The sequence below is a fragment of the Euwallacea fornicatus genome, chromosome 29 (assembly GCF_040115645.1).
Source record: "Euwallacea fornicatus isolate EFF26 chromosome 29, ASM4011564v1, whole genome shotgun sequence".
Lineage (NCBI taxonomy): Eukaryota > Metazoa > Arthropoda > Insecta > Coleoptera > Curculionidae > Euwallacea > Euwallacea fornicatus.
The window spans coordinates 109629-135615 of record NC_089569.1 but is presented as its reverse complement, the minus strand read 5'-3'; the positions used below and the strand labels follow the sequence as shown (position 1 = coordinate 135615).

General features: G+C 33.0%; 2 protein-coding genes across 7 annotated transcripts; one reads left to right on the top strand and one right to left on the bottom strand.

Moving 5' to 3' along the window:
- The first annotated feature begins 429 nt into the window (after positions 1–429).
- Positions 430–17394, top strand: Csp (Cysteine string protein). Of its 5 annotated transcripts, none has more exons than XM_066297543.1 (7): positions 430–760; positions 3139–3294; positions 3354–3489; positions 4980–5111; positions 9630–9686; positions 12076–12226; positions 12990–17394. In XM_066297543.1, the coding sequence occupies exons 1-7, from the start codon at positions 738–740 to the stop codon at positions 12998–13000; spliced, it is 666 nt and encodes a 221-aa protein (XP_066153640.1). In that variant the 5' UTR covers positions 430–737; the 3' UTR covers positions 13001–17394. The 5 variants fall into 5 exon arrangements, with proteins under 5 accessions (XP_066153640.1, XP_066153639.1, XP_066153638.1 ...); XM_066297542.1 differs by having other exon boundaries at positions 431–760; positions 13025–17394; XM_066297541.1 differs by having other exon boundaries at positions 435–760; positions 12076–12250.
- Positions 17395–17643: 249 nt separating this feature from the next.
- On the bottom strand, positions 17644–25284 carry LOC136347485 (transcription factor Clamp-like). Of its 2 annotated transcripts, XM_066297518.1 has the most exons (11): positions 25137–25283; positions 22891–23179; positions 22495–22821; positions 22295–22414; positions 22096–22231; positions 20665–20838; positions 20384–20534; positions 19124–19291; positions 18937–19053; positions 18750–18875; positions 17644–18258 (listed from the first exon to the last, which is right to left on the bottom strand). In XM_066297518.1, the coding sequence occupies exons 2-11, from the start codon at positions 23146–23148 to the stop codon at positions 18150–18152; spliced, it is 1686 nt and encodes a 561-aa protein (XP_066153615.1). In that variant the 5' UTR covers positions 23149–23179; positions 25137–25283; the 3' UTR covers positions 17644–18149. The 2 variants fall into 2 exon arrangements, with proteins under 2 accessions (XP_066153615.1, XP_066153614.1); XM_066297517.1 differs by having other exon boundaries at positions 22495–23179; positions 25137–25284.
- Between the last annotated feature and the right edge of the window lie 703 nt (positions 25285–25987).

Below are 25987 nucleotides of genomic sequence, written 5' to 3'. Positions count from 1 at the left end.
GTTTATTTTCTAAAATAAAATTTAATAAAATGAATATTTGTAACAGTTCTTGATATTATGGTGAAAGAAATTTAACGCAATAATTAGCCGAAAGATAGATTTTTGCAATTTATCCAAGGTTAATGTTATAGCAAAACTTGTATAAAAAATGAGGAGGAACTGACAGGGAATGTGGGGGTGAATCCGATCACGTTAAATATCTCGGGATTCAGAGGTATTTCAATACGCTGTAGAGAATGCATTATTAAAATACATGTAGGATCGATCCGAATTAGATCCGCTTAAACCAGCAGACGGAAAAAAATACAAAAGAGTAATAAATAAAGAAACTAAATAAATGTTTTTTCCTACTCTGTGGCTAATAAAATGCGTGCAGCGTTGCCATATTAACGTAGTCACGTGTCTTAAGACTTATAATCGTGCAGCTGTACACATAATTACACCCCGAAAAAATTGGTTGACAGTTGGCCTTTGGCAATGTAATTGACAATACTTCATTGTGACAGTTGCTCTCATTTATCACATTTATTACTTTTCAATTTTTCAATTCAATCGTCACTACCCTATACACGATAGTCGTAAGAAGCTATTATAAATAATATAAAATGCAGTCATTTATTTGATAAAGTCGAGGCAAAAAACTTTCGCCATTTTCACTACATTTGAAGATCAACTTATCGGCCCTCTTGTAGGGTGCAGAAGATTTTATAGTTAGAACTTCTATTCAAAGGGCTGTTATGGACGCCAAACGAAAACTTTCGTAAGTAGATATTGCACTAGATATTTTTGAGCTTTTTATGTTTATCAGCGCTCATTTTTTGTTAATAATCTTTTAATCTTTTAAGTTTTTACATTCCAAATTATCATTATCCTAACAAACATTTCCGTATACTTAGCAAATAATGCTAACAAAATTTCTAATTTGTATTATTATTAGTAAGCCAGTAATTCTGCAGAATTGGACATCCCTTTCTTTTTAGTCATCTTGTATAACTTCACGCCTTTACTCATAGAAACTAAAATGGTTTGTTTGACTTATCGTCTGTGTTTCTTAAATAAAAATAATTCCTTTCTGGAAGCTTACTTGAGAAAAGTCATTCATGTATAATTCCATTTCCAAAAATCTATTCAGGACATTTTGGGTAGTGTTTCGAGATTCATGGAAGTTACAAACACTCTCAATATATTTATGTTTTTCTAATATGGTCGTAACTGGTATTAACTTCTCAATGATGAATTCATCTTGATCTTCATCTTCCTTCAGGTCATCAATATGTACCCAAGAAGAGACAGAACCAAGAGTGACTTCATCATCACCTAGGTACTCAGCAGTCACAATCTTGTCATTAGCATAAATGAATTCATTGAAGTCATTTTGGGAACAAGGAAAATAGTTTGAAATGTTGTTGTCATCATCTTTCTTTTAAATTTTCTTCCACTATTCCACTAAAGACAGGCGATTGTATGGATGAAAATGAATCTTAATATCAGAAAGTCTTTGTTCATATCCTTCTCCAGACTATGTGAATGAAATGTATTGAATATACAAGGAAGATATTGAAATTTTCTCTGTTATTATCAAGAAAATTTACCATTTTTGAAAGAAGTTGGTGATAATTGCTTTTTAAACTATGGATATGGACTCTTATCCATAAGCTGTAGCTTGGATTTTGTATTTGGTGGCATGCAGACTTATCTAATGCATACCAAATTTGTTATATCTGGGTGAATTAGGCAGTTATCTGGCAACAATATGATTTTCTAATTCTTTCAGCTCAACACAGCATCTCCAATCATTAATTTTTTGAAGTTTTAGTTATTCACATAAAATTTTTAAGGGGTAGTTTTTATTTATGTTGCATACCTAAGAAATTGGTGGGCTCACAAATGAACTTTTTTAAATGGATCACCTTATATTGTGATTCGGAGTTGTACAGCGCCGTGTTTGCTGATTATGATCGTACTAGGTGTCCCAAACAAATGGTTGACACCTACAACTTTTATACTGATTATTTGTATGAAAAGAAATTTTTCACCAACTAAAACTCCATTATGTGTTATTATGACCAATTTGATGCAATGTCTAGTTTAGCCAGAAACCATCTTTATTTGCGAATTTTAAATTGGACGTCCTGTGTATTTTTCAATATTTAGATTCTAGATGTCATTCAGCATCTTGACTATCTGCTATTTTTCAATTTAGAGTTCTTTGATTCTGGAAAATATATTTATTTGAATCTTTAATGCTCTAGAAAAATAATTACATTTTTATAAATTTAAGTCACTTTGATGAACCTTTAAATTGGCAGTATGAATTTTACCTATCTTAATAACTTTTTTTTATTGGCAGTATGGTGACTGGTCAATGTCGATATGTGTTTTCCTCGTCTTGTATTCCGGACTATAAATATAGTTTATAATGGATTTTTTGAAATAAAAAAAAAATAAATAAACAACGCTGCTCATTAAAATGTCTTCTTTGTCTTTTATAATATGAAACTTATTTTGGTAATTATTAATGACAACGTAACAAGGTAAGTAGGGAACCTGGTAGATAATGATTTAACTGGCAGCTGCGCGGTGGCTGCTTTTTCCATAGGTTTTCATGACACGTGAAAATCCATAGCTCGGTTCTCGGACTTTGCCATTTATAATTCGTTTTAAGAACGAAAACCTCTCAATTCTTAAAAAATGCTAAGAAAAGAATCAAAGAGTCATGGAAGGAGGAAACCTCCAAAAAAATCTCAAACCCTGGAGGTCGTAGTCAGATTGAATTTAAAAATTCTTTAAAGTTAATGTTTACTTAAAATTGGAATTTCTTTGACTAATTTCTTGATTATCATTTTTGTTATACATACATTGTTGTTATAAATTGTTACATATTTTGATAATAAATTGTATACGTCGCCTCTAAAACTATAAATTTATGTAATAACTTACCGTACGGATACTTTTTTGTATCACTCTAGATATATGCACTATCTGTCTATATTGTACAAGTAAATGTCCGTAGATAGGAGCGACGCAAACTTCTCCTGAATAGAGTACACTTACTATGCTATTGTTCATTTATATCTACACCCATTTATTCAAGCTTTTTTGTATAAGGGCCAATAAGTTAGAGAAAACTTATTTCAGAACCCAAGGCGATTCACTATATGAAATCTTAGCCCTTCCAAAAACTGCTTCAGCGGATGAGATTAAAAAAACTTACCGTCGTTTAGCTCTGAAATACCACCCAGACAAGAATCCTAATAATCCTGAAGCTGCGGAAAAATTTAAGGAAGTTAATAGGTAAGATGTAGGTGTACGGTAACTTCAGATTTTTGGTATGATAACTAGAGATATTACAGAGCTCACACAATCTTAAGCGATCCAACGAGAAGAAATATCTATGATAATTATGGTTCTCTTGGGCTGTATATTGCAGAACAGTTTGGGGAAGAGAACGTAAATGCCTATTTTGTTGTGACTTCAACTTGGTGCAAGGTAAGAGGTTGTTTTCTTACAATGTTGGCAGTAGCCATTGAAATTACAATATTATTATAATTGCAGTCACACCACCCAACATTTTATCTGAATGGTGTCATATAAAGGAAATGTTTACTTAAAATTTCAAATGAATTTTATTTATAATCTTCAGCTTGTGTTACGATATCACCACGGTTTCCTAACTAAAGATAAAACAGATTTAAAGACTTAAATCTAAAGTAAGGTCACATAAGTAAACAAGCCAAAGCTTGTATACAAGCAGTTTATGAGATTTGCATGCGACTTTACGTTTCACTAGTAAAAAATTTGGTTGCAATGTAAATTAGATCTTTGCGTGATTTTGTGTAAAGGTATAATGCCAGATAGCGTTAATTTAACGACGTTGGTTTCATATGTAGAGAGTTTCCCTGTGCTCGGGTGCAAATTAGAGGTAGGCCATAAATCGCAAGTCGTCCTATTAATTATAATTCTTATTTATATCGTCGATTATATGCCATTTTTCCATTATCTACAATACGGCATGCTACGTAAATACGATCGTCGTATTTTTTTCGTATCCTTCGGACGTGTCCCAAAGGGAAGATGAGTGGCGAAATGACCAACTGTTCTGCAAACGTGTGATAAAAAGCCAGATATACGTGTAGATATCATAAATACTTTTACTCTATAAAAACATATTTTCAAACTACATTATATAAGTATGGCATGCTGTTTTCGAATATAAGTTGGTCGAATTTATTTTAAAATATATCCAGTTCAGTAATTTTATTTAAAAAATTAAGAAATGTCACAAACAAAAAAGTTAGGGCACTATTTACGCGGGAACCCTTGTATGTTACGCCCCTGACTAAAATCTGCAATTATTAACTCAAAAAATTTTTCGATTCCAACTTATTAAAATGTACGGAATTTCATGATTTTAACGCCAATCCTTTCGAAAATATTGCAAAGAAAAACATCTTCAGAATTCTCTCTTTAAAAAGTTATTTTTGGGGTATATTTATAAGAACTTTTTTTAAATTTTAATCTCTAAAATCACCTCCTAAAATGTTTCGAGGTTATTTCCGGTCACTCTATACACCGGATGCCCCGTTAGTAATGGTAGTCGATTGTGGATCGAAAACTACTAGCAGCAGTTCGATGAGATAAAGATTCTAAATAGAAAAACTTCCATTAGAAATAGCCAGAAGTAATAATGTTAATAGCTTTTATCTGTTCCTTTCCTGCGTACACAGCCCTGGAAGTTACTAGAAAAGTCTGCAAAAGTGCACTTCACAAATAATAAGTCTGAAACTGTAAACAACAAGAAAAAACGCTACAATAAATTTATCATCCAGTGCATGTCTCCGATAAAAATTGTTGCAATTTTATGGAAGTGCAAAACTGGAGTGGCTTTGAAAATTCAACTGCATATAATCGACCGGCCTTAAATGCACCGAGTAAAATGCACGCTCTCTATTAATTTATAAATGTTTTTTCAATTTTAGGCCCTGTTTATAATATGTGGCATCGCGACGGGATGCTACTGCTGTTGCTGCCTGTGTTGCTGTTGCAACTTTTGTTGCGGCAAATGTAAACCCAGGCCACCAGAAGATACTGGGGATTATCACACATTGAATGTAAGTTGAGCATTTAATTCCTCTGGCTGAATTAGATTGGTTTTTGCTTTCTGCTGCCTGCAGAATGTGGATTAGAATCTTACCGTTGAACAAGTTATTTTCGTGTCCATTCATTTTTATCGGCAAATTTTTGGAGATTCTAATCCACGTTTCTCTTTTTGACCTTGCTTAGTTTTTGCTTTGCTTGCTATTGCTGTTGAACTGAGTCTCTCAGGTGAATCGCATTGAGAGGTGAGTAAAAATACCCGGGGTGAGGCTGATTACTGACATAGCGTTGCTCTGAAAAGAAGTAATATACTGTTCGAGTTTGGAAGAAGTTACACAAGTAAAACACCGTTAATTTGTTTTTAACCAAGAACGCTCTGATTGTTTGAAAATAAAAATATATTCAAGGCCCGATGTGTGAAATACGACCGCATTAATTATTCTATAAAACGCCAGAAGAGGATCAAAATCGGATACTTATTATAATCAATAAAATTTTGTTTATTTTTTGCTTTCACGCTAATTCAAAAATTCTTTCTTGAGGTTGCTGGCTATCAGAAAATTTATTTTATTAGACAAAGCGTCCGCACTAAGTTTTCAGGAAAATGTTATGTGGCCTAAATTATTTTTTTCGAAAACTTGTTGGAAATGTGTTAGAGTAGAAAGTGAGCTGTTTTTATGCGATTTTTGATGCATCTCCCAGTTTTTAAAAATGTCCAAATAAGAATTACGGTAAGTAGATTGCAACTTAGATTAAGGCTGAAGTCCTAGTGGTTCCTGGGATTAATCGGGAAGCGTCGAAGGGATTGGTAAAAGTTTCTTTAGTTAAACAATTTCACTGGACATGTCATCGTACTGTGTTATATAATTTCGTCATTTGTAAGTGTGTTGTTTTCATTTCAACGTATTTTCTTTAGTAGTACTCTTCAGAATGGTAGACACTCTCACCTAAACTTTTAAATGTTCTATTTTCTACATAGTAAATATTTCCTTTTTTATGTAACTTAAACTAACCTGAATCCACGTCAATGCTGCTAAGGCAATTGTGACCTTGCATTACCTCACGTTTCCGATAACGTTAATGGTTGACTCTCAGTGAGCTAAATAGTCATTTTCACTGTTTAAACATTTGTGCTGAAGTGTGGAACATTAGGATTTATATGAAATTAGCTTAAAAATGTAGCTTCAATCGGTACATGAGTAATAGCTTCTATTTAAGACATAATCGGAAATTGTGTTCAGATAGGCCAACAAAATACGTTTAAAGGCACACATTTGACGTTTCTTTTTTTTAATACATTTATAAAGTTCCAAGTATAAAACATTTCATATCTTGCATGCCAAGAAACCACCTGGTACACAAGGCGTACTGATATAAGGCGATCAACTGTACATCCTTGTTGTGTTCGACCGAGAATGTTCATTTTAACTGTACAGTAAAACACATTAGCACTCTCAAAAGCAGAGTGTAAAGTATTGCTTTTAATATCTAGGCTGTAAAGTAATATATGTATTTCCTCTCTCTTGTTAATACGTACCATTCAAAATCTAGATATACTTAATATTAGCATTAATTCTATTAAAATTTATTGCAAATCAGTATACAATAGTTCAAGTTAAATAATAATGAACTAGACTATCGAAGTCAGTCTTTTTCATCGATTTTTGGCAAACAGGTGCTTAAAAAAAGTAATTAAAATATAACGTATCCGTTGTTAGGCAGTTCCTTATAACGGCTAGCACAAGAGTTCACGATCAGGGATTAAATTCTGATATCATCATTCGTGTATCAGCAAGAAACAGATTGACACTAATTAAATCAGGTAAAAAATGGTCGGTATGTGAATGATAGTATTTGGGCGGCATTCAATGAAAAAAGTGGGTATAACTAAAACATTATTGAATTAACAAATTATAGTATGTGTATAGAATTATCGAACAATTCAATATATATATGCAGAGTGTCCCACCTTTTTGGAATCAAATTTTCTTTACGACGTACATTCAAAAATAATCGTAGTTTGTTATATAACCATATATTTTATTGCAATTTTGTAGACGTTACTCATAACAAATAACTAATTTTTAAAAATAAAATATAATTACTTGATTTCAACAGTAGCACATAGCCACGCCTATGAAAATAAATTAAAAAAAAGGCAAGGCATTGGTTTTTCTCGAAATAAAAATCACATTTTTAGTCTGTATTCATTTTTGATTAAAAACGATATCTAATCTTTTTTTTTGAAAAACATACCGTTTTATAGTAAAAAATTAAAAATCATCTTAATGCATTAACAATATTTTTTTTTGTAAAGTGAATTAAAACATTTTTGGGACATAACTTATACAGCAAAGTATGATTGTGTTTCTATGTAGAAATCGTGGTTAAAGTGTTTGACCCCTAAAAGTTCGGACTCCCTGTGTAACTTAAAGAATTCGAATAGGTTTTGTTGATTCAGTTCATCGCAACACGTTTAATTTCATGCATAACGAAACACGCCGAGGACAATTGACTGAATGGTGGGTCCACGAGCGCGGAAGTAACAACTATACAAAGTGTTTCAAAATTAAATGTAGGCTTTGTACGACAAAAAACTTTATACAAGTACAAGTCTGAAAATTGACTTTAAGGAAGCTAAGCCCTTTTAAAAGTTCGAATCTGAAGATTTTTTTCAGAATATAATCGATCCAATGTGAGCCATGAAGTTTTCCAAAAATGCTCTGCTGAGACAATACTTAAGTTTTATAAGCAGGATCTTTGATTTAGTTGGGCATAAAGCGCAGTATTTAATGCGTACGTTTTATTCGGTAAATCCGATTACGGTTTCGTTTGCAAACTCATTCGGCCATAGAACCATAAACTAGAAACAATGGCTGGCCACAGAAATTCGTCTCATACAACTCTAGATTAGTTACATAACACAAAGTAACTGTTACTTATGACTGTGTAGTCGGCATATATAAATAATAAATAAATATAGTTCCAGCATAGAATTTACGTCAATAAAAAAAAATGGCGCTCGATAAAGTAACATTATCACACGGCTGTAGAAAAATTAATAAAATCATAGGTAGGTAGGTTTCATTTACTAGTTCGGAGAATTCTTGCATGCGTAGGTACTTAACTATCAGTTTATGTATTTTTACACTTGCCAGTCACTTTTCGTTAATAATTCGAAAAAGACATTCTAATTTGATTTGCGTTTTTCTATTTCAGAAAATTTTACTGCCGTTTAGGTTAGTTCAGTTTAGGGATGTACATATCTAGATTTGGTACCAACATATAGTCCATTAAATTACGTTGATTTCAATAAAAGTGTCTCTGATTTTTTGAATATTAACTAATACCACAAAACATACTACATATTGGTATTGGTTCCAGATTTATGTTTCAAATTTCCGAGTACAAGGTGTGACTCAAAATCGAAAATCATATTTCAAACACATATTTTTGCTTTTAAAAAGGTGTTGGTGGGAAAGTCATCTTAGATTTGTATCTTCAGAAATGGCCTGGAAAATACTATGTATTAACTACTACTACTGAGAAATCAAACTTTACCTTATTTAACACACACTCTTACTGTTTCCCAGATCCCTGTTATCTCCCTTATAGAGACAATTTCATTTTACATAAAACATTTTTTTTCTAGGGTCACTTTCATACCTGAATGTACCGGGTGTCCCAAGCAAGTGACTCACACCAGTGACTATTGATAATTATTTTTTTGTAATGTACTTTTTGGGGTACGTTTACAATCAAAAGCTGCGATATTTGCTCTCAGACCAAACTTAATGCAATTTCTAGTTTAGTCGAAAATCATTCTAACTTTCGAATTTAAAATATGACATCCTAATTTAGACTTAATTTTTAATATACTATAGATTACAGGTGTCATTCTAGATGTCATATATCACTTGTCAATTTTTGACGCGAAAGGTCAAATGTTTTTGTAATATTAACACAAGTTTATATGTGCAAAAACTGATTTTGAACAAATATAATATTTAATATGTGTTCATGACCAAGTGGTTACATGGTAGGATGCGGATTAAGACCCAAAATTTAAGCAACAAATAATGCCATCAGGCGTGATAATATTTGTTACTCCGTGGCGATTAATAGACTATCATCTGTTTCTAAACTCATGGATAATAGTATCGCGGGTGATAATAATTTTTTCAGATCACAGTACTTTATACTGAAAAATCAATCACAAACTATTAGTGGCTTTTTACGCAAAAAACAAACAGATTGGGTAGGGAATGAAGTCTAGAATCTCATTGCAAAATAATATACAAAATATCCACTTTAAAATTCGAAAGTTGGAACAATTTTCAGCTAAACCAAAAATGGCATGGGGAATAGCTAGTTTTAAATTGTAAACATACTCAGAAAATTTCGTTTAAAAAAATAATTAGTTAAAAAGTTACAGTACGTACTACTTGCTTGTGACGCCCGGTATATGTATATTTTTTTGTTATACATACATACGGGTCATTAGTGAGTTCTCACTGTAGTGATGTTTTCAGCGGGAGGGAGGGCCGAGTTCAGGCCAACCAGTCACCACCCAACCGGGTAAAAGACCGGTAAGTTAATGTAGTAAAGTGGTTTGTTTGATGTTAATTATCTATTTTTTGAACATAAGGTTTTTGCGGACATATAAACCTTTAGTAGATGATTTCTGAACAGAGGTTCTGATTTAATATAAATTATATTAGTTGACCGTGAAGGTATTTCATGACGGTTTAATGTGTATTCTTAATACCTCGACTTTTAAGCCGTGGTCTAGAATTGCTTGCACAGACCTTATTCACGTCTTTTTTGAATATTGTTAATGACAATGAAGTGATCTTCCGTGACTCTTGATGAAGAATTAGATAATGAGTATCTTTGTATAAGATTCATCGCAGGAGTAGGCAAAACGTCGGAGAGCAGTTACGTGAGGTCACGGCTTGAAAGCGCGAATAATACTTGAAAATTGTCTCAGATGGTTTGTGGCAAATATTTAATTTAAAGCATCGAATGCAAATGTGCCTGTGGGCTACCTACCACACTGTGAGTTTGGCTTTGCTACTCTTAACTCTTGTAAACTTTTAAATATTTACGAAAAAGATCGATTAGAATATATATTTTTTCAGCAAGCTAAGCCAAATATACGAAAAAGATGCAAGCAACTCATTAATACTAATGAGTTCTCTCGTGATTAAATAACATTTTTCCGACAAAACTTAATTATATAAACTGCTTTTCATGAACGCACAGGGCATAAGGTCCGGAAGGGCTTAATAACAGACAAAGGAAAGAAGCTTAGAACCGTCTTTAAATGATATGTGACATTTTCCTTATTAAAAAAAAACGAAGGGGCTCCATCTCTGCGATATTATCGGTTAAGGGTGACAATTTTTTCATTTTTCGCCTTCCTCCTCAATTTTAAAGTCAACGTCTCAACATTTTCAATATTCATATAATATCTAGAAATTTGAAGGGTATAAAGTTTTTTTTTAATTCACCCGGTGTATTTTTATATATTTTTCTATTCCACTGCTACAATGTGTTTACTCCAGTTAAGTAAACGAATACTTATAGATTATCAATTGATTTTAACGTATGATTGACTATTTTATTTGCTATTTTAATTATTATTGTTAAAAAACAAGACGGTATATATTAAACTTTCTTAAATCCATGGCATTGTCGCGACATGGCCGTCCTATCCACCCTTATGCAATATTTCATAAACTTGTTGGGGATAAAAAAATCAGTTTTCCATGTGAGAAAATGGCATGGGACGTTACTGCTTCATAGTGGATGGTGATACAGGCAAGGTCATTCACCCACAGAGTATTTTTACGTTATAAAGAATGCCAAAAAACAAAATGTTTTAAGTACCTTCGTTCACCTATTATTTATGCCCGTAACATGTGGATGACCGTATATAGGTCCCCTGGGAATTATTTGGAGTAATCAAATACATAAATCAAGCTAATAGCATTTTATGCCTGAATACCTGAGTCGATTCGTGTGCCCCAAATATATTTTTTTAAGCTTTATGCTCGCCATTGATACACACCCATATATACAGCTATTCTTGTTAAGAGTCCGCATGGTAAGGAAAAATGCAAGGTAGCGTGTATAATAAGTACGAATCAAGTACGGAGCGTTCAAGCTTCTCTTTATTCTTACGTAACAATTTGTAAATTTTACTTAAGGAACGATCTAACTAACCGTCCAATATATATGTATATAAGAAGGACCAGTATGGAGATATCGGAAATGACAGTAGATTTCGACATTACTAAATTTGTAAACTTAAATATTTACGAAATGACACGATTATTATTTTCTTTTCTAAGAGAAATATTAAAATTAAAGGAAATCTGATGGAATTTTATCAGACGATTCGACTACGAGTAGCCATCATCAATTTCGTTGTTTTAATATCAATCAGATTTTTTTAAAACAAGTTTGAGAAGCTGATTGTATTGAATTATGTATTTACTTGTTTAGTAGTGTTTGAACATCGTCAGAAAAAAATAAAACATGAAAAATTGCCCGCTTTTGTTTCTAATAGCTTGAAAACAATAGTTTTCATGTGTTTTGTTGACCTTTGTATTATATAAATTTTTTCTCATTTAACCCAATCTTTCCGAAGTCGCCGTGCTAACCCTTCTAACGGTGGACCAGGTGAAAATCAATTGAGCTCGAGTTTACTACCTGTATCAAAAATCTTATTAGTTATACCGTTTTATCTTGTATCAGCTATTTTTATACGATATTACACTAATCAACAGCTGTAATTTGATCAAAGCTTACAAGATCCATTATTTTATTTTCATTTTACAACAAATTTCAATTAAGCTACAATGTAGTTTTCCTATTAATTTTGTGTTTTACCCGTGAAGAATCGATACAGATCGCAAAAAGTTGATCGACGATAACCCACCGTGCCAGAGAACTAATAGAAATTTGTTTCAGGATGATGGTAGTGACGAAGACAGAGCTGGATCCAGAGGGGGATCTCCTGTAACGAGTCAGCCATCACCGAAAAAAGGGCCTAGCAACCCCATTTACGCCATGCCAGCGCCACCTACGGCTGCTGCTGGCGAAAGTGCCGCTTTAAATCAAGGTGATGTACCAGTTTATACTCCTGGTGAGTAAACTTAATTAGAGATATTGGGATTGGAACATTGTTTAGTAAGTTTTGAGGCCTGCAACCTGATTTTTTCTTTCATGGGGATTAACATCATTGTTTTGTTGTATACAAGGAAGTGTTCATGATTATTTAACGTACGTGCAGGTTTCAGATCATCTGTGTTCTTGTTATACTGGGCAGTATCATTTGAATGAGATACCGGCATTTCCTCTTTTTCTGACGTAAAAAACGCATTCCATATATCCTCCACGAAAATCTTTCACATCAGCTGTGAGCTTAGTTTGTTTATGGAAGACGTGACCAAAATAAACCCAATTCTGTCGATGCTCAAAAACTTAATGCCTAATACGCTGCATGAGTTATTTGATCGTCTGGGACACTGCAGAATTCTCGACAGTAGCTATTTCTAAAGATTAAACGGAACTTTAATTGTGCAGAAACTCTGCCTTTAATATAAATCCGAGGAAAAAATCTGATGGGTTCAAGTTTGGCAGTCCTGCTAGCCATTCAATGGTGGCACGTCTCTCCTAATCAAAACCAAGTGTAATTAAATATTTAAATATACTGATTGTTTCAACGTATTTCTTAAACAAATGCCATATCACATATGCATGATTAATACACATTTTAGTTTCGATTTTATTTATTTCTAACCAAGTTTTGTAGTTACAGAGTAGCCTCTACTAACGTGTATTCATCATAACGTAATGTTCACGACCTTCTCTCTATTTTCTAGATTTAAAGTAACTTCGACGACGTTTTAAATTGCAGATATGCGCGGATAAGCCAATTGGTGAAAGATTGTTACGCAGTTTCCGACTAAATACCCATAATAATTATTATCACCTTTTTGCCTAGTCAGCTGTACGTTAGGTGTCCAAACTTCTTCGTGTAATACTACCTGATGTTATTTTAATTTTATACATTTCCTCGGTTGTTAATTTCAACAAAAAACATACATGTTTTCGAAGAAGTGGGTCTACCTGATTTAATTAGAGCTTAAGTTTTTGTCCTTGTAAAGATAAATTTTAGATATGTGGAAAAATATTTCTTAACGCCAGCTCTTAGGAATGAACCGCCCCGCTTTACCACTTACATATATTGAATTAATGCATGACGGTTTAACTCGATCAGTTTTTATTGGTGTTTCTTTGAAAGGCATATGACACATAAGCGACTTTTTATGGACGTGTGTTTTTACCTGCAAATCTATTTAAGTAGCTTGCGTAGGTGCACTTACATATTGCTGCAGACAAGAGTAATTCTTTGGTGTATGTAAGTACTTTCGGTATTACACGCTTTCTGTCTAATTCTGGTTATTCTCGCTAAATAATTCAACTGTAACGAATTTAATCATTGAGCTGAGTAGTGCACCATCATAACCATTACTATACATCAATTGCTATTCATCGTTTAGATAGTTTTCTTTATAAGCCTTGAGTTCGTTTTAGGTGTCATTGACAACAGTTGGTGCCATTGTGAAAAACAAGTTTATTTAGGGCCAAATTATTCATACGCGGGTAACTTTAACATCCATAGAAAACAACAATCTGACCAATACGAAGGCTAGAGCCGCTGAAATAAATTTCAACGTTTCTATAGAAATTAGCTTACATTTAAAATTAAAAGCAGATTCGCAAGTTGGTCCTTAAGTGTATTGCGGGGACAAACGAGTGTTGTTTCAACATGTAGCGCAAAATTAAGGGGAAACTTTTTAAGTCAACATAAGAAAAAAGTTCCTATAAATGTGTTTCGAAAAACTCAGAATGTATAAAAAATAAAAATAAAAAAATTTACATATAAATATATCATTACGTAAAAAATGCTTATGCCAATTTCTTTAACATTTTCACCGTGTATTTGCAATTTTATGCGGTTAAAAATGTTAGAAATTACTGTCACCATTAAAGATATTATACATTTTTCTAAGTGATTACTGTACAGTTTCGAAAACACCAGGGTTGTTTGTTATCGGTGTCAAAAAACTCTAGAACTTCTCGAAATGAATTTTTTTTTCTTATTTTTATTCAACGAATATCCCCTTAAATTTGCGCTGTCTATTTACGACACAACCTGCATAAAGGGATTTCAAAGCTACAAAAGGGTGGTCTTCAGAAAGGACTGTTTATTTGGTTATATGTAATAATTTGTAAACTTTGTATCTAGTGAGTCGTAACAGGTATTAATTGTATAATTTAAATTTTCTTCCCCGTTTTCCAATCATTGATCGTTCACATTTTACAAGGCATTGTATACGATCAGCGATAATTTATGGTGATTTTTCTTGGGTCAAAATGAGAAAATCTGCTCCTATAAACTTTTATATCTGAAAACGCTTCAATTCCAAATTAGAGAGTGTTGAAATTTAACAAATCACTGGGTTTTAATTATTACTTAAAAAATACTTATGCTGATTTATTGGTAATAAACATTAGAAATTTCATTTCTACTGTTTTTTACCAGGTTTAGGGGGTGTCTTGATATCATAGTTCATCCAGAAATTCCACGGGTAAGCTTACGGGGCAAGTTTGAAGTGAGTAAAATACGATCTGTCTGTAAACAAAATTAAAATAAACTCCCCAAAAAATATATAATGGAATTAAAGCTTTTTCAATTAAAACATTACTTTAAAAATTGCTCAAAATGACTATCACCAACTAGGATTCATACGTAAGTCCAATTTTCTAGTAACGATAACTTTCTTTCTTATTTTGACACAAAAAATGTTCTCTTAAATTTGTGCCATATGTTAAACACACACCCTGTATACATGTTATTTTAATTTTTTCCTCAATAAAAGTACAAACCATCTCTCAAAAAAAAATAAATACAAAACTTGCGTTTTCTGCTATCCTTAATTTCGATTTGCTGCAGGACATATCACCGTTGCATAAAAAGAATACATAATCCAGGACCTTGAAACGAAATTATTGTAATTATGTAGTATTACAGTGTACATGGTTAAATGTTTATGAAAAAAAGTATTATTTTCATAAAGCTGCTATATAAGACGAAGGAAACTTGTATAACGGGTGACCATGTCAATGATGGTGCAAATTATATCATTCATTATAGATACGCAAATTTAAGGATCGTTACTAAAATAAATACACAGGGGGGTTTTCCGATATTCAGTGAAGGTATCGCTGAAACGTGCCGAGTTGCAAAGGCGATTAAATGGGGAAAACTTCTAATTTTGGAGAACGAGCTTTAAAATTATTCTTGTTTTTTTTTTTTTAATGTTCATGCCCTACTAGACATTATCTTTAAGAAATGCCGTATTTCGTCGATTTCTTTAAGTAGATTTAGACAAGTTGGTCCTATAGAAATAGTGCAAATACAGATGTTTCGAGATGAGACCTGGAAAAACATGTCATTTTCTTATGGCAGCTGTCATTTTTGAAATATGACGTAAACGTCCTTTTTTTAATGCGAAGCACAGTAGGTTGTGGCTTCATCTAAAAATTTCCTATGTTTACGTCATATTTTAAAAAAGGACAACTGTCAGAAAAAATCTGTGAACCTGCCCTAAGCAAGGTAAAATTCCCCACAACTCTCGTATTTATGTTGTTTTCCTAAAACCAATAATAACTCAATCAGGTCGACTTGAAGAAACCGACTAAATTTGGTTTTTGTAAAAACTAATAAGTTGTAAACTTAAAAAAAAACAACAGTGAGTTTAAATCCCTAGTCTCCTCAATCTGCAATTCTATCCAAGCTCAATCGATTCCGTAAGTCTTTCAGCTCCAATTAGGTAACATAAAAAACTCACCCTATGTTTAAAAAACAATACAACAGATGCGCTTGTGCTATAACATTAGATGCGCTCTACTTCACTTGGTCACCTATAGTGTCAAGGCGGATCAAGTCATAATCAATTATTAATAACATAAGCATTAGCAAAAACTCCAATTTGTAGCCCAATTCAAGCGTTTCGCATCCAGTACCTAATATTTACAAAGGTTTTGGTGCGTTTATTTCTTAAATTTAGTGCGCCTGTGAAGTAAAAAAATATACAGGGTGTCCAGAAATTACGTTGAGTAGTTGTTTTACAGCATCAGTACCTAACTCTGCGACAAGAATTAAGCCAAAGGGAGCCTATAAATGTATATCTATAAGCGTTTCCTTTCTGTAGATACTCGCTATAAAAATTTCAATTTGCATTTCAAAACTAAAGTTATGACCTACAGTCTCGAACATGTCAAACGATTGTTAGAATATTTACGGTGATATTTTGGGTAGCCCATTTACCTTATGTAATTATCATTTTTTTTTAGTTTACCCACAGCCACAGGCCCTTTGATCTGCAATTTTCCAATCGAACCAGGAATTTAAATTTTGGGAAATGAATTACACGATACACTGAAACATGTGAGAACGTCAAAGGGTTTCTGGTCTAAAAAAAAAACAAGGACTTTTTCAGGGTGTTTCAGTTTAAATTTTTGTCTTTTTAAGAACTCATAGAAAATCGTGAAGTAAGACTACATTGTAAAAAAGCATTTTTTGAACAACGCATATTAATAAACATACATGGTGATGGCGAATTTTCGCATTTTTCTCTTCCAATTTTTGAGATATTTAGTTCAAATTTTCTTAAAATGACGTTTAAATTCAATCCAAATTCTACAAAGAGATATTTTTTGAGGACATCATTCACTAACCAAAAGTTTCAAGTCATCGTTCAACTTAAAAACTGTTTTGGTTTTTGCATATTTTCGTGTTTATTGGCTATTGTTCAGCAATTTGAAAAAGTATCAGAATTGCTTCCCTTTTACCCCACCCCTACCATCATACTACTTTTATCCCCATAACCAACACTTTTTTTTGTCAATATGGACTTTTTACTTTATGTTTTAGGATGTGCTGTTAAAATTATTTCGAGACACCCTGTATAGATGCAAATATTGAACTATTACCTTATATTGTTATATACATTTGTTGTCTTAATATTTTCAACGAAATATTTATTGTGAAAATTCCACTCATTCCACTCATATTATTGTATTTATTGGATGTTCTCCTTGTTAAATATTCGTAACTATTTAAATTAGATGATAATTTACATTTTATCTTGTAGTTAGTTAATAAATTAATAACTAGTACACGTGTATTCAAATGAAAATAAACGAAATTATTAAAAAGTAACGCATTTTACTATACTTTACTAACAGTGGTAATGAAGGGAATAGCTTTTACTCAATAGAATAGGCCAGTACTTATTTAAAACTTGCTGTTTACAGTATGTTGACAAAAACGTTACAGATTTTCATCTCTCTTAACCTGTTTAAATAAGAGGATGTGTGAGATGAAATAAGTCGATGCTTATTTCCATATTTCGCCATTTCTATACTTTCCGATTTCATTATGTTAATAGGAAAAAAAAACACTAATTTATATACAAAAGAAATTTTAATCTGAATTATTAATTTCCTTTGAAAGTGTAGCAACAACAGAAAAAAACAATTTCTAAAAAAATACATATTCCAAAATGAATATTCAAATAAGATTTTTTTTAACATGAGCCATTTATAACGTTCACGGACTTGTAGTCAATCGTTTCTCTCACAACACCATGGGTAACGTGTGTTGTGTGTGCAACCGCAGCTGTTAGGTAAATTTATCTATGGATGATTTGAAAAGAAACAGCGAAACGTTTGGCTCGTGTTAAAAAAATACGCTGTACAACAGCAAAGTATCTTTTGTCGTTACAGCATATTCAAACTAAACCAAGAAACATTCTAAAATAGTGCTTCAACTTGACAATACTCCCTAAGAAATATTAACATTTATTTACTTAGACTTACTAAATTCATGCAGTTAGGTAAGATCTAACTTGTAATGTCAAGGTTACTAAAAGAGAAGCGTCTTTCATTAACTATTCTAAATGGCAAAGCAGTTACTGCAATTGCACTTGCAGTTCTGATATATCTTCCATCTCTTCAATTTCTTCAGCCTCCTCGTATTTGCCTTCAAACTTGGCTTCTACTAGTTCTTCATGTTCAGACCTAAATATAAATAAAAATAGTGAATCATTTGTCCGAGAAAAACCGATAGGTCCTACAATAATAGAAATCGGGAGATTTGAAATGATTTATAGCTTCTGTCTATTCCTGAATCGAGAATTGCACTGATGCAGTTAGCGTGTTTCCATGCAATAAATGGTTGCCCTGCTGCAATTCTTTGATGCAGTGGCAATGTCACTGAATAACACCAGTTAGCTTGTATAACTACAAACAATTAACGGAAACCGTTTTTATAGGCCTCATGATCTCATATTAAAATTAAAATTAATTATTTATTGTTGCAGAGATATGATGCAAAAAAATTCATACATTTCGTATTTTTTCGAAATTTCACCAAGTCTACTCATTTCCAGTATTGACTGCAAAAAACGGCTATTAGAGTAACTTTCAAAAGAGACATTTTGCACTAAAGTTAACTCGGGGCTGGTATCTTCGGTACTATTTAATCTTATGATAAGTGCACTTAGACTCACCCTTCCTGGACTTGTAAGACTTCCGCATCAATACATTTCTCATTCTCGTTCTCGCTGCCGCTTTGTATCATCGGTTTTGTTCGTCCGTATTTCTCATGAATATTTCTGTGCCTCTTTAGGGCGAACCTTGATGCAAATGCTTTATTTACACACCACCCTTCGAAATGCACTCAAACTAATACTGTACCTATCAGAAAATCCTACAGTACAAATATCACATTTAAATGGCTTCTCGCCGGAATGGACCTTTTGGTGGTTTTTAAGATGAGTTGCCTGATTGAAGCACGAACTACATATGTCGCACCTAAAAGCGTTAGAAACACCATGTGATTTAAATTGTCCCTAAAGTTCATTTTAAATTGATTTTGCCTGACCTGTAGGGTTTTTCTCCTGTGTGGATTCGTCTGTGATTCCACAAAGTCGAATGTCTGGCAAACGATTTATCGCAGACTTCGCATACATACGGTCGTTCCCCTGAATGTATTCGCTCGTGATTCTTGAGATGGGGTGACTGGGAAAATTGCATTCCGCAAACGTTGCACCTGGAGAATTACGCCCTTTATGCTAAATTCAAGTGCTGTAAACTACAGGGGTAAATCGTAAAAAAATACTGCTTTATAGCGTAGTTGACATGGTTTTATATTAAATTTTCATACTGGATATTAAATGAGAATTTGTATTATCCGGTTTCAATATCTCTTGAAAATTGAAACCACTGTAGGACTCGAGCGATCACCTCTTTATAAATTTAAATGTGGTATCAGAACTAAAAGAAAGACTTTAGTTCTATTTCATGTGGTGAGTTGTAAGTCATGATAATATATTGCTACCCTTTCACCAGTAAATCGTACATAACGTAATGACAACTAAACAATGAAAACTCAGCACTTACATATAGGTAAGTGTGTGTAATGCAGATTTAAACTGTGTGTAACAATATTACGTAACCGTTAGTCAACTAGGACATACTAGTCGATTAACATAATGACAACGACGTCACGATGCGTGTGGTACTATATAGATTACTTCAAGATTTCGGAGAATAATCAAAACAACTGTCATGTCTGGAGATTATCGAACCTGGTAAGTCATAGAAAAATATGGTAAGTCGTACTCGAAAGCGAGATCTTTTTTCAACGAAGTTACTAGTGTCGCCAGCGGCTCCGTCAGAAACTTTCCTTTCCCACGTAACAAGCTGATAACTATTCTTATCAAGTATTGTACCATGATATTGCCTCTAACTAATTTATTTCATAAGACATGTAAAAAACCTTGCGTACTGAAGGTTTCTGGAATTATCTAAATTCTAGCAAATTAATATAGAATCAAATTGATTATTAAATAACGGCTCGTTTGAGTTTTCTACGAGGTCTTTTTAGTCTTATTTTCATTTGAATATTTATTATTCACAAACATTTTGATCGTTCATCAAAAAATGATCAGCCTCATACCAATGTTTATCTCGCACAGAGCTTAGAACAAAATTCTTTATTTGGACTTCCAATAGGATGAAAAATTGTGGATAGTTAGTGATAATAATAAATGTGGCCGGAATTTCCCCTTTGGCTGGACGGTCTGCCAAGTAGTGAGGACCAGAGTGGAAGAAATAAATTTATAACGAGGAACAGACTTACCTATAAGGTTTTTCTCCTGTATGTATTCTGGAATGATTCTTTAAGTAGGCTGCTTTAGCAAATGCTAAGCCGCAGATGTTGCATTTAAAGTTTTTCTCTCCTGTATGTAATCGTTTGTGGGACCACAAAGACGAATATCGGCTGAAGGAACCTGAAGTGTTGAGATTTCCATAACGATTTATTTATTTATGTAATAGATTAACAATATATGTTATTCTTATGAAAGCAACAAAATCCTCAACAAACTATGTTATACTAATAAAAAAGAAACAATCACTTACCATTACAAATATTGCAATGAAAAGGTTTCTCTGCATTATTCTGCTGATTTTTTGTTCCCCCTATAAAAATGATTCCACTTCCATTGCATTTCGTGCACTTGGTTACACTGGCAACGCCTCGTTTCTTTACCGGGTGATTATTTTTTATACCAATAGGAATTGAATTTTGAGTACCTACAGCAAAACACAAAAAACATTAAGAACCAATTTCCTGAAAGGTGGTTCAGTTTCGTTTACAAAATGAAATGCTCAATCGTTCTAAAATACAGCTTCCTTGCCTTGTCAACTTGAGCAATTCTTGAACAGACTTAAAAAAATTGCACTGAAGTGAAGAGTGTTTAGACCTTGTTATCACCACAGGTTATTTCTCGCAAAAAATGGAAACACTAAATTTGATACTTTGCTCAAAAGTTCTTAAACCATGTCGAAACTGATGTTAAAAATACAGAATTATAACGATACATTTTTGCATAGAACGTGATGACTTATTGAGAAATAATCAATCGCCACTTGCTTCCGAAGTATGTATGGTAAATTCGTAACTTCTTGTGAAAGTCATTTAGTTTTTTGGAGTTATCTAGAAAAGTAGAAGTAGTATGGTTTTTTAAGATTTCCACATTTTTTGACAAATTCGGCTTTCATAGCAGAGAAATCAGAAATACTGATGTTCTAATCTCATCTTAGGTCTTATACAGAGTGTTGCCAAAGTACGGGCCGTTGCTTCCGGAACCTATTAATAGGTTAATTTTTAATATAAATCACCGTGTCAAGAAATTGTATAGTGTATGTCGAAAAAAAAGCCAATCTACTAATCATAAATTCAAGCATATAAAAATCTCAAGGTAGAAAAATGATTTTTTTTTCTCAAAGCTTTAAGAAAATTCACCATTAATTTTCTTTTTTCCCTCATAGCACCTACAGTTTTTGAGATATCAAGATGAAATTTTGGAATATGTAACTCATTGGAGTCTACATGAATAGAATTCTCAATTGTTTCCCTAAATCTACAGGGTGATGTTTTTCCTGAAATCAGGCCTTCTTGCCTAACAAATTTTTTTGACGGCATGTTAATAGTAATTGGTTTAGAAACTTTCAAATCCCACGTATAATTTAGAATGTTTTACATGTCTTGGGTTTTTACAGTTATGTGTAAAAATATATAGAAAATCCTACAGAATAATGCCAGATCTGATTCTGTCGAATTTAAGAAAAAAAGAGATTTCAACTTTTATTATACATTAACATGTAGTAAGCGCTCCTGAAGTGGTAGCCTTGACTTTTGTAATACTGTCGTATATGTGCAACAAGACGACATAAAAAAAGTGCATAAGGGTAAAATAGGACCAACTTCAGTGGAATGTCAGCAATTGTTTGCTACATCCAATTCAAATAGATCATTGTTAACAATGAACCAAAATGAAATGTGCATACCTAGAGCAGTTGGGCTTTGCGTCTGAGTTCCGGTGCTTTCTTCAAATTTAATCGTTGGTGCTGGTTCGGGTGCTGCTGCCACCACGAATATTTGTGGTTGAATTGATTCGGCACTAAGGCAGTTTTCACATTTTACCTAGATTTAATTATAAAAAAAAAAATTAAAAATAACTGAAATAAAAAAGTATTTAATAGTCACCTTCATGACTGCCCTTTTCTTGTTGGTATCTTGCTGCAAAGGAGCCCCACAAGTTTCACAGTTCTTTATTTTCAAAGTATTCACCTGTTGTCCAGTTTGCTGCGGGTTTTGAGCTTGCACCTATCAAAGATTGGGAAAATTTTTATTTCCTTTAAAGGCCATTTATTGGTTGCTATCACTTCTTCACTGGGGGATCATACCTGCTGTTGGGGCTGTTGATGATTTTGTATCTTATGAGTTTTCAATTCTGCCTGCGTGACGAAAGTCATTCCGCACTCTTCGCAGGAATATCGTATACGATCTGCGGACACTATTTGTATCTGCGTTGGTTGTTGAGCTTGCTGAACTTGTGTCGGCATAAGCTGAACAGTGATCTGCTGCTGCTGAGCCTGTTGCTGATCTGTTTGACCGTGATTTACTTTTTTATGATGATTAAGAAGGCTTAAGTGCGCAAACATCAATCCGCACACGTCGCATTTGAAGGTAATGTTAGATATGGCGTTCTGTGTCAAGAGGTTTTGATTTACCTGCACAAGGCACAGAAAAAAACTTTCATCGTCGCTCTCAATTTCAGAAGTTAGTGTTTTCATCCTTACCAAAGTGTAATTATAACTGAATGCAGGTTGAGTGATGTAACATTTATCGTCAGTCAACTGAGACATGTTGACAGTGGAATGTTGCGTCTGGGGGGTAATTTTCTGAATCATGTTCACATTGGCATAGCAAAATGGAGCAAACTCCTGTTTTTGCTCCACTTGCCCATTTTTGTCTTTATCAGACTGTTGCTGAGGTTGTTGTTGATACTGAATTTGGGTTTGCTGGGTGGTGGTTGTTATAACGTTAGGATCAAACATTTCGATGGTCTGTAAACACCCTGTCCTGAAACTGTAACAGAATTAGAATATCTATTTGTGTGCTAACTCCGCACACGTTTTGATAGGGTTCTGTAGCACCATAGCTAGTTTCAGCGATGTTTACAGGATGTCCCAGAAACATTGATACAAATGAGTGTAGTGTACTCTCAAATAATAGAGAATAAATGCAAGAAGTCGGCTGAATGTGTTTTATAAAAAAGCTGCTTCACTTCATGCTACAAGATTCTTTTTAATTTTATAAATTGGAAATAAATCTCGGTTTTTTATTCGTTAATTTAAAATTGCTCCTGGGAAGATTTTTGGGTACGATAAATTTATTTGGAAAACTGTTGAAAGAAAGAACAAAGAATTTTAAAGGGTAAAAAGAATGGAAAATACAAATATCTGGACACAATGGTGGACGTAATTTTCATTTAATAAAATCCAACAAAACCGCAAAAATCTGCTGTGCCCGTTATTATTTGGGTTAATAGTCTAATGACACTAGGTAAACCTCCCTGTTTTTACCATAATTTATTTTGTATCTCGAAATCCAATTAGGAATATATGAAGCATAATAATATGCACTTCTTATCGGAAAGTGTTATCCGTTCCCAGATACTTTTTCAGGTAAGTAGCTGGACAACAGTGTCTCATAGGGAAACAACACAAGAGGGCGAAAAACTTTTTAAATTGAACAGGGAACAGCGACTTCAGACGGTCAGTATAGCGTGCTACCAAAAGTTCGAGGTGGAAAAAGAATTCTGATTGATGCCTATTTGAATTATTTGAGTATTCAATTAAACTACTCCTTAAATTCAAATGGACTGATGTTCATTAATTTGAATAATTCTTATGGTTCAACAATTTAGGATCATCGAATATTTAGTGTATTTTCCACAATTATATATATGTATGTATGTAATTTGTCTTTCCATCTATTTTTTAGTAAATTTTAAATATTATAATCTTATAGACTTTATATCTAAGTAGGAAAATAATTTACAGTGAAGTTAACCTCACCGTTTGAAAATTGGAAATTTTACTGTAGTAAATGCTATAAACTGTATGTATTTTCTTATATCATAAAAATTAGTGTATAGGGCCTCTTTTTATTTTATCAAATCATTATCATTCGACTAAATTTCAACTATTCAAAGGTAAAAATTTGAATGAAATTTTTTTTACAAATATTCAAATATATTTTCAAAAAACTAGGTATTTAAATAATATAGTTGGAAATTGTTCCAAGTTTCATCCTGAACCATAAAGAGTACTACACTGTAGAGTTCCACAACAAACTATACATCATAGTGATGTAGACTAAAGTATCAACTTGATAATAAATTATAAACTGAAGGTGCTATGAATTTTTTAAAAATTTTAAACTATAACATCCTGTATTTTGGCCAAGAAGGCTTTTTCGTATAAACCCACTACAATTTACATAGTAAACAATTTCGCTTTTAGATGCCCACTTAATTTTAGAACACTCTTTTTGGTATAAAAATTTAGAATAATTTTCCTAAGTAGAATGCGTGGTAGTGTACCAGTTACTTTCGAGACAACCTGTATAATGTAAGAAAGAGTAAAGCAAATCTGAAAATATTCATATAACAAAAATCCATATTGCTCGTATGCATAAGTTAAATTTAACCTAAAGGGCGTGGTATCGGTGTCTGGATATTGAAATTGTCTATAGATATTTGTATTGTTAATAAAGAAAATTCAGGGGAAAATCCCTCTTATTGTAGAAAAACATGTTGAGAGACTCTTCATCCTTCTTCCAAATTTATCTCTTTTTACACAACAAAGACGTAAGTGATAAAATGAAATAAGAGTATAGAAACAACAAAGAAAACGATTCGCCTTCCTTCACTGTCGTTACGTCTGAGAGGACGCCTATCGTTATTAGTTGATTTTCTATCGAATTTTCACTTAAATCAAGCGGAAAGGTCGTTTTTATATAACTTCGTAACCGATCTTACCTTATTCCACGAAAAAATCGTTGAATTATCCCCGAATTTCCTTTAAAATCACAAAAAACACTTTGTTCTATCTCACTTTAGAAAATGGCCGATAGATCCATAGCCATCTTTGTTCCCCTTGCAGCCTTGCATCGTTCGAGTGTTGACGATTGACGACATGGGGAGGTGTGAAATGGACGAATCATGCGCACTACCAAGAGCCCGAATCACACGTTCGCAGACGCGGAATAGCGTGGCGCATGACTGGTGCTTTGGTGAAACTTCCCAGTTCCTGTAATGGGATTTTTGCCGCTTGCTATTGCTATCACGTAGGATTTAGGAGCAGTGACATAATTTTTAATGACGTTTTTTGCTATTATTAGATCATCGCTTACTTTGAAAATGATAATGGGTTCAAGACCCAGCTATTTATGATTCCAATGATCCGACTGATCATGCTCAAGTGTGGCTGCAAATTTACGTATGGTGTTAACGTAAATATATTTATCAGACAAACCAATTTACAACTGAATCAACGAAAGATGTTATATATACATATATAGGGTGTCCCAAAAAAAGACGGACATTCACTTAACTATAGATTCCTTAAACAGAAAGAAATCTATCGGTGGTAAATTCGATTCGTGTTTTTCAAAAGTACAAGATTATTTAAATACGTACATATGTTAAAAGTAATTTTTAATTATCTTTTTTTAGCCAAAGCACTGACACTTCTTGAGATATTGAGTCGACATTTAGACAATTTGCAAATTGTTGGAACTTACATAGTCAACTCTTTGTGCTAATCTACAATGTGGTATTTGTCTAGCGTCAATCCCCAATTTTCTACATGAAACTTTCTTCGTGATACT